The sequence below is a fragment of the Lygodium microphyllum genome, chromosome 26 (assembly GCF_053477565.2).
Source record: "Lygodium microphyllum isolate KBCC chromosome 26, Lygodium_microphyllum_v1.1.10, whole genome shotgun sequence".
NCBI classification, from domain to species: Eukaryota; Viridiplantae; Streptophyta; class Polypodiopsida; order Schizaeales; family Lygodiaceae; genus Lygodium; species Lygodium microphyllum.
In genome coordinates, this window is record NC_141160.1 from 116025766 (window position 1) to 116035182 (window position 9417).

The window sequence follows — 9417 nt, forward strand, 5'->3', positions numbered from 1 at the left end:
AAACCAAGGTCACTTGTAGATTTAACTTGCATTAAATAAGCTCTCTAGGTTATTTTTGTTGTAATTGTCATTGTTGTTCTTATGTTATAAGCGTCGTGGTTTTTAAGGTAACAATAAGCATGTGTGCTTCTTATGACCATGTGATAGTTTGAGAGGGGGGTTGCACATCCATAGTAGACAACCACCTTGATACCTATGGCTACACAGGTCTAGTGCTAATCACTAGTCATATTGGTTCACATTGGGTCTATTGATGGGTCAAGTAAACAATCCTTTGCAACTCTGGAGATACTATGCACCCTCGCATGCTCCTAACTAGGGGCAAGTATTAGGATAAAGAGAGATCGTATCAATGTTCTTCCTTCTTTAGTGGATCTCGTGTGTATCATTAAACCCACATGTTTTAGCAACTCCAAACCTCGTACTAACGTATCCATTACCAAGCTCATGATGAGACTTACAAGATGTGTTTATGTAGTCGTGCGTAAGGGGACCCAAAGGGCATACTTATGCTATGGTGGGAAATCATGGTGTCACAACTTGAATGGCTACAAGATGCACATGGTGGCTAGCTCAAGTACGACAACTTTAAAGAGGGATTATGGCATTGAACCTCTTCTTCAAGGTGCTTTCTTACCAAACTACATCCAATGGAATGCATGTTGGAGTATTCATGGTGCATCGTGGGATTCCTTGTTTCTTGCTTATTCACATATGCTTCAAGTGCAGTAAAAGTGGCCTATAAACTTGTAAGAGTACTAAAAGTGACCATTTCACAAGTTCACTAGCGCCCAAAACCCTAGATCTAGGACAACTTCTTGGAGTCTCGACTGACCTACTTGTAAGACATACCACCTTTTGTCTATAAACAAAGTGTGTGACCACATTCAAACTTGTATTTACCAAATCTAGTGTGGACAAAGGGATCCCAAGCATCTTAAGTATGTTTTACTATATGATTCTCGTAGTGAATTTATGTTGTTCCTTACAATCCATGCATTATCTATTTCATTATTCCATTTTCATATATTGCTCTTCTAACAAAGACTTGGCAGTATTCTCTAATTCAGCTCCCTACAAGTGTAAAATTCAAATCAACGGGAACCTCCATAGGCATGCAATCTGGCATCCCATAATTGGATAGCATATTCAAGCCACGTTGCCTATGCATCAACCAAATACCATCTAGTACTTCCACAACCTCAATACCAAAAAAGAACTTTGAAAAAAGTTTCTTCACTTTTGCTATGCCCTCATCATTGCTTCAATCACAACCAAAAAGATCTATGATGATAACCAATTTTGCGAGGGTCCTTTCGGTGGACAATGAGTAATCCAATGTTTCCAACCGTACAAATGATACCAATTTTCAAGGGTCTTTCTAAGTAATTAAATTTTCCAATCATTCAACTGATTCTTTGTAAGTATCAATTAGTCTTCTTATTCCATGCAACATGTGGTTTAGCGAGAAGAGTACCTTCTTTAACTTACACACAGTCTAGATGACCTAGATGCACATAGTCAAGATATCCTAGATGCATGTGACCTTGATAATTTTACCTTCCAGTAACTCAACCAAGTCGCAACTCACAAGTTCCATTTGCAACCAAAGCACCCATCTCATCATGGCTTTTAACCAAGATTTGTTCTAAACAAATGACTAAATCCAGTGAGCTTCTGATGCTTCAACAGATTTGTCATTAAAGCAAAATGTCTATTGAAGTCCTAAGCTGTAAATCTGTAACCCTTGCTTTTGCTGTAAATCTGGATACTTGACTTCCTCTAATCACTCTAAGTACCGTGCATTGTAGAAGAGCCACTGCTTGGAAGATCTAAAACACCCTCATCAACCTTTGCTTTCCCGTCATCTCTCCATCCACTTACACAATGGTGTTAGCTAAAAAGAACCATCTACAACATTCCTCTTCTCGGAGTGAAGCTTCTGTAACCTTGAATTCCAAAACAGTACTGCATCTAAGAAAGTGATAGAGCCAGTCTACAACTGCTGAACAGGTTTATTGGTGTCAAGATACTTCAGCATACTTCAGCCAGTAGAACTTGATGACGTGTAAGAAGCATCTATGCTCGCCAAAAACCTCTTTGGCACAGGGACATCCATTCTCAGCAAAGCTTCTCCACTTCTAACATGATCGCTCAGTGCTGCGGGCTTGATCTCGCCCTCTAGGGGAAAATGTAAAACTGTATGGGCTAAAAAGAAAACTAATGGCTCACGTGCATTATCAATGAAACACAATGCTAGGATACAATGACAGCATGCTAGAACAGGGCTGCACATTGGAGCTAACTATGTCCACCAGCTCAATCATTAGTACCTAATCAATGACCAAAAATACAGTATGCAGAGATAGCATATAACAGCAGCATGCAAGAATTGCTTCGCATCCGCCAGAGTCAGATATCAATAGACATGCCCGATTGGCATAGTTAGGCCCACCCAGCATGTGTTGAATAGACCTAAAGTACCTTTTTGTTATTCTTCCTACCACAGATCCACAGCCAGAACTGTGTCAAGATAGCACAACGCACTAATTATCTTACAAAAGTGTAAGCTCAAGATCACCAGTTGACCAGTTCAAATCCCTGTGTCAAGATAGCATAACGCACTAATTAGCAAAAGTGTAAACTCAAGATCACCAGTTGACCAGTTCAAATCCCTGGAAACAATGCAGCATCAAATCACTTCGCTACAAGAGAGGAAAATAACTGTCTTGTCAAATCACTTTCCTAACAGAGGAATTGATAACACTAATTATCATAGGTTTCTTATGAGGTCCTGGCCTGATGCATTTCAAATGACAATGCTGTACAGATACATGTACAGGAGTTCCATGTACCTTTGAATTTGGTTTCTAGAGTTATAATGTGCACGCCCATTAACAATATCATAGGTACACATACAAGAGGTGCATCTAGCTCCAAAATGCCACTAGCCATAATTAATGTACACTTCCTCCCCTTCTACAGAATACATGTTGGACAAAAGTACATATGGTGCAGCATTGTCTGGATCCAGTTCAAGCAGATGCACTACCAGCCACTCTGCTCGTCTCACATCTGATTTCTGTTTACATGCACCGAGCAATGCAAGAAATGACACACCTGTAGGTTGACAAGGCATCTCACTAATCAAGGACTCAGCCTGGTCCAACTGGCCTGCCCTTCCCAGTAGGTCAACCATGCAGATAAAATGAACTGTATAGGAAATGCCAAAATCATTAATCATGGAGTCAAAACACCGAAAAGCTTCACTGATCAGCCCTGAATGGCAACATGCAGTCAACACATTGACAAAAGTCACTTTATCAGGTTTCACACCTTCATCCTGCATTTCATCAAGAAGTTCAAGTGCACGATCAGCCAGACCATGCTGGCCATACAGAGTTATCATGGTGTTCCAAAGGAACAGGTCATGATTCTGCATTTTGTGAAATATTGCCTGTGCTCCATGCAGGCTTCCACATTTAGCATACATGTCAATAAGGGCAGTCTGTGTGACGACATCAGATACAAAACCCAGCCTGAGAATACCAGTATGCAGTCTCTTGCCCACCTCAAGTACTCCCTGACTAGCACATGCTCCAAGTAAAATAGCATAAGTAACCTTGTTTGGCAGCACAGTGGTTTGGTGCAGTTGAAGAAAAAGTTTGTGGGCCTCATCATAAAGACCACTCTGAAAACACACTGCAATCATCGAGGACCATGAAACCACATTTTGATGTGGGAGGTTTTCAAAACATTCCTGCGCTTCATTGAAAAAGCCAAACCTACCATACATGCTAATAATAGCAATACCCAATGCAACATCTGACTCAAATTCAGTATTAGCTATAGTTGCAAGCAATCTTTTGCCTTCTGCTAGGTATGCCTGACTAGTGCATGCAGAGAGAAGAGTAGTAAAAGTGGCAGGATTTGGCATTACTCCTTCCCACCTCATTTTTTCAAAATGGAGGAGGGCATCAATCCACTGACCATGCTCCACATACACTGCAAGCATAGAATTCCACAGGTCTATGTCATGCTCATTTAATCCATTAAAAACATTCTCAGCAATCTCGATGACTTTAAACTTGCCATGTTTGACTGCATCAGTCTCTTCAAAGTCAGGTAGAGGCTCAAAATTCATTGTTCTACTGTGGGATAACTCCTTCATAGGCAGTACTTTAGCATAGGCTTCAAGCACTGAAATAAAAGTAGCCTTATCCGGGGCAACTCCTTCAGAAAGCATTCGATCAAAGAGCCGGAGAGCCATTATGGCTCTTCCATATAATGCAAGTACACCAATTATTGTATTCCATGAAACCACATCTCGCTCAGGCATACAACTAAACATGCTCCATGCATCCTCTGGACTACCACACCTTGCATACATGCTAATAAGGGCATTAGCCATAATCACATCTGCCGCAAGTCTGCTCTCGACAATAATGCAAGCATGTACCTTCTTGCCTTCACCAATACCTGTATGGCTGGTAACTGCGGCAAGGACACCAATAAATGTAACTGAGTTTGGAACTAAACTTTCCCAGTGCATTTCATGCAGAAGTTGAATGGCCTCTTGACCCAGCTCATGCTGAGCACAAACTGTAATCATAGAATTCCATAGCACTAAGTCACGTGTATGTGCTCTCTTAAATGTTGTCCAAGCACCATCCAGATTGCCGCACCTCCCATACATGCTTACCAAAGCACTGGCTACCATGGCATCTCCTGTAGTTTCAACCCGAAGATGAATTTGTTCACCAGTAGCCAAGTCTCCATGGTTACGACAAGCGGATAGAATTGTGGTGAAAGTAACTTTTCCTGGAAGAACTCCCTCCTCATGCATTTGTCTGAAAAGTTGGAAAGCTTGATCTCGCTGTCCATGCTCGGCACATGAAGCAATCATAGAAGTCCAAGAAACTACATTCTGCACCGACAGCTGCTCAAATATATCACATGCCTCGTTTAGGAAACCACATTTCCCATACATATCTAATAAAGCATTTCCTAATACTTTATCCGATTCCCAATTATTACTTAAAGCATGCATGTGGATGTGCCTACCTTCCTGTAAATCAGCCAGGCTAGAGCATGCATCAAGGCTGCTAATCAGTGTGACCTTATTTGGAAGTATTCCTTGCTGTTGCATCTGAGCAAGAAGTTGTATTGCTTGAATGCCCTGACCATGATGGGAGTAAGCAGCCAGCATTGCATTCCAAGCAACCACATCCCGTTCATACATCTCATCAAAAACCCACTCTGCATCATTCAGGCTCCCACATTTTGCATACATGTTGACTATGCCAGTGCATATACCAGTGTCAGTCTCGTACTTGCTATTGACAATCTGGGCATAAATTTGCTTGCCTTTGAACAAATTTTCTGAGCCAGCACATGCAGAGAGAGCGCACACGTATGTGAATTTGTCCTGCACAGCTCCCTCCTGAAGCATCTGATCAAACAAGTGAAGAGACACCTGGTGCTTGCCATGCTGCATACATGCCCTGATGATAAAGTTCCATGAGAAAGGTGTCCGTTCGAGCATATCCATAAAGAGCTCCAGCGCCTGTTCAACTGCACCACACTTACCATACATCTGTATGAGAAGCCCAACCAAGTACGAGTCCTCTGCAAAACCATTTTGAACCATGTGATGATGGATGCGCTTTCCATCAGATAAGGCCTTCTGAACCCCGCAACGCTGCAAGAGGGAAGCATAGGAGGCCACATCGTGCAGTGGATCAGGGTTACTCAGAAGATCACAAGTGTCAATAGAGCTGGAAGTCGTAAATTTCAATGTCTGGAGAGCCACCACAGGACGTGACAGCCATCTTTGTGCAGCCAACAGCGACGGCTTCGAGGCAGGAGCATGGAAGAACCAGACCGACGCCAAACCGTGCAAGTTCAATGTCTGGACGGCCACCACAGGATGTGACAGCCATCTTTGTGCAGCCAAGAGCGACTGCTTCGTGGCCTGAGCATGAAGGAAACAGAGCGAGGCCAAGCCATGCAGACGGGAGGCTGCACCTGACTCGCCGCGAGTTCCAAAAAATGGCTGCTCCCATGTTGGCTGGATCCCATTCTGAAGCAAACGTGCAGGCCTCTTCTTTGTGTCATCACAACAGATGTGTCTTGCCAATATGAAAGCTACCGCTTGGCTTGAATTGTAGCTCCTCTCAAGTGCCTATTCAATGCTCCAAGGAAATGTATTCCTCCTAAGGCAAATCAATATGGAGAGGGAGAACCAAAGGTCATCAAGAGCTTCAATGAGAAAATGGACCTTAACTACTCCAGAGCCTCGCATGCAAGTATTGTCGATCATGTGGAAGTTGAGAAGGCTATGCAAGGCAGTCTGCAAGTTCATAATGAGAGATGCAAGTAACACCTAGTAGACAATTAGCAAAAGCATGTGCTCCAACTCTCATTTGACAAGCTTCAAAGTATGTATATTTATTATGCTCATCTTGGTCTCTTCATTTACTTCGTGGGGAAAGCACCATGGGAATATGAGTTTGAGCGATGGTTTGATTAGATCTACCAAGGCCAAGCTCTACTGCAACATTTCAAACTCTTTGGAAGGGGTTTCTTCCTAGCTCGAGTCAACTCTAAACATGAACATGACTAGATCTTAGTTAGCATTGCGGGTCACAAAGGTAACCTTGTCTATGCAACGCATTGAGCCACTGAACTTTTCCCGTTAAAATATACTCGAACATGATTGCCCAATGTGGTTTACCTTCCCTTCTCTACCTAATTAGATGCATAGGGAGGTGCACATCCTCATAGAAGCATTGGATCATGACCTTTATGCCCCCTCATTCAATAGAGCCACAAGAGTGGAGAAACACATGCATCCTATGGGATCATCACAAAGAATCCCCTAAGATTCTCAAAGTTTTTAATACTAATAGGATCAAGCCTTGCACTATAGTCAAGGTTTCCTTGTATTTCAATTATTGTTATCTTTGTAGGGGTGTTGGCCATTTTGCAAAGGATCACGTGTACCGGTGCTGGCCATTTTGAAATCTTGTTATCTTTGTAGGGGTGTCAACCATTTTGTAAATGATTGTCCCCCTATAGAAGACGCACGCCGAGGAAGCACCTACTCTTGCATTGAAGAGGTGAAGTCGTTAGAGCCACCCAAAAAGAAAATTGTGTAACCTGAAATGCTTTGCTTTTCAGTGCTAATCATCTTCTTTGATTTACTGTAAGGTGTGCTAGCATAATCCCTTCTTTTAGGAAATGCAACAACTGGTTATAATATGAATCAAGGTCTATTACCTGAACCTCAAAGAGTTCAACATCAGGAAACTGATCATGAACACCTACTTCAACCTCATCATTTTGTAATCTACTTAAATAATCAGCTATAGCATGTTCTTTCCCTAGGGTATGGATAACCTTGAAGTCAAACTCCTGTAACGGTAACATCCATCTTGCCAATATACCTGTCAATTGAGGTTTATTTATTAGGAATAAGAGTGCTTGATGATCCACATGAAAGATTACCTGATTTCCTGACAAATAATGCCTAAATTTCCGCACAGAGAAAACCATGCCAAGTGCTTCTCTTTCTGTAACTGAATAATTCTTTTCAGCAAGTATCAATCTTCTGCTAGAATAATAGATTGGTCTATACCAACCGGGTACTTTATCCTGCATCAATACAGTTCCCACATCTAGATCAGATGCATCAACAAAAACACAGAAAGGTAGATCCCATGCTGGAGGTTGCAATATTGGAGCTACCACTAACATCTTCTTAAGAATATTGAAGGCTTTCTCCTTATCCCTTTCTTGGTTAAAGTTGTAAGAGGAGAACAAATATGTGGCAGGTACCTTGAATACCTGCTATGCCACTTTACTTGCCCCACAAACCTCATAAATTATTGCACAGTAACTGGAACCTTAGCTTTTTGAACAACTACAAACTTTCTTGGATCTATACTCATACCTTCTTCAAACAAGATGTGCCCTAAAAGCACACCCCTCTTTATTGCAAACACTGACTTAAAGGGGTTCAATGACATGGCAAAACTTCTACATCTTTCAAAACATAACCTGAGGTGTTTTAAATGCTCTATCCTGCTACCAAAAACACAGAAATCATCAATAAATACCCACATAAAAGTTGTTAGATATGGCTCAAATGCCTTATGAGCAGCTCCCTGAAACTGAAGAGGTCCATTCTTCAGTCCAAAGTTCATGAATGTGCTAACATATGCTCCCTACTCAGTGATAAAAGTTATCTTATCCATATCTTCCAAATGCATCCTAATTTCATTGTAGCTTGAAAACTTGTCCAAAAAACTATACATCTCATGGCCTACCACATCATCAAGGAGAGAGTCGGTAAAAGGAATCGGGAAGGGATCTGTAATGGTAGCTACATTTAATTTCCTGTAATCCACACAGACTCTAATCTTCCCATTCTTCTTGGGCACTACAACAATAGGAGATAACCAAGTAACCTCATTACTGGTTTGACGAAACCCAACTCTCAAAAGCTTGTTAATTTCTTCATTAACTTATTTAGCATAGTTAGGGTTCATTCTATACCTCTGCTGAATAATTGGCTTAGAATCTCTCTTCAAATTTATCCAGTGCTGACACAGGGTTGGATCAAATCCTTTCATGTCCGAAGCAAAAATGTCCTGAAATTCTTTGCAAACTTAATAAGATTTTGCTTGAAGTTTTCTTCCACAAAAATATTGACCTTAATGGGGTTGGCCACCCCTTCAATATTTAAATTAACTTCTTGAACCTCATCCTCAACTACCCTTACAGATCTTCTCATTGTATGCTCATATCTTAGTTCACCTTGCATGATGGCTTTTTGCCCTTCTGCCTCCAACACATCAGGATTGTCCATAGAACTGTCCAAAGTAGTCTACTACTTTTTAGGTATTTCTTGCTAGAAACTTCAGGATGTCTATGTCATTAGTCCTAAATTAGTTTATACTACTCATTCCCTGACCTATCTTGAAATTCAAGTGCCTAAACTTCAAGAAGGCCAGAATTCTATCCTGACTGGTTTTGAACTGCTTGATTTTCCACAACTTCATTCCCTAGATTTATAAAAGGATCCTGATACTCTTGAATAATACTATCCACATCTATCTCAAAGACTAGATTTGCCTAAAGAAATAATTCCTCCTCTCATCATCTTCCACTTCATCTGCAAGGTTAATAGTCTAAGCTACTACAGGTCTAGAGGAACTCTTCAAGATGACCTTATTAACTATTGACAACCCAATTTCCTTAAGGCCTTTGGGAATACACACATAATCATTTCCCAGTCCTACTTCAATTTGGCCAATCTAAACCATGGTCTACCCAAAAGCATTGAATAAGAATCCCCAATTTCCAACATTCTTAAGACAACAAAACTCACCTTGAACTTCAGGCCAGTCACTC

At 41.2% G+C, this 9417-nt stretch overlaps 1 protein-coding gene across 1 annotated transcript; it reads right to left on the bottom strand.

Moving 5' to 3' along the window:
- Positions 1–952: 952 nt before the first annotated feature.
- Positions 953–8872, bottom strand: LOC148013723 (pentatricopeptide repeat-containing protein At4g21300-like). Its single transcript, XM_087667921.1, has 4 exons — positions 8717–8872; positions 7510–7656; positions 7282–7416; positions 953–6184 (listed from the first exon to the last, which is right to left on the bottom strand). The coding sequence occupies exons 1-4, from the start codon at positions 8870–8872 to the stop codon at positions 2948–2950; spliced, it is 3675 nt and encodes a 1224-aa protein (XP_087524047.1). The 3' UTR covers positions 953–2947.
- Between the last annotated feature and the right edge of the window lie 545 nt (positions 8873–9417).

Bases quoted from the DNA above. Each gene is read 5' to 3' on its own strand.
- LOC148013723 (XM_087667921.1), bottom strand. From the start codon at position 8,872: ATGGACAATCCTGATGTGTTGGAGGCAGAAGGGCAAAAAGCCATCATG. The intron at 7,657-8,716 runs GTCAATATTTTT...GTATTGATGCAG, and splicing joins GGGTGGCCAACCCCATTAAG to GATAAAGTACCCGGTTGGTA. The intron at 6,185-7,281 runs GTAATAGACCTT...AGCATTGAATAG, and splicing joins TTGAACTCTTTGAGGTTCAG to GCACTTGAGAGGAGCTACAA.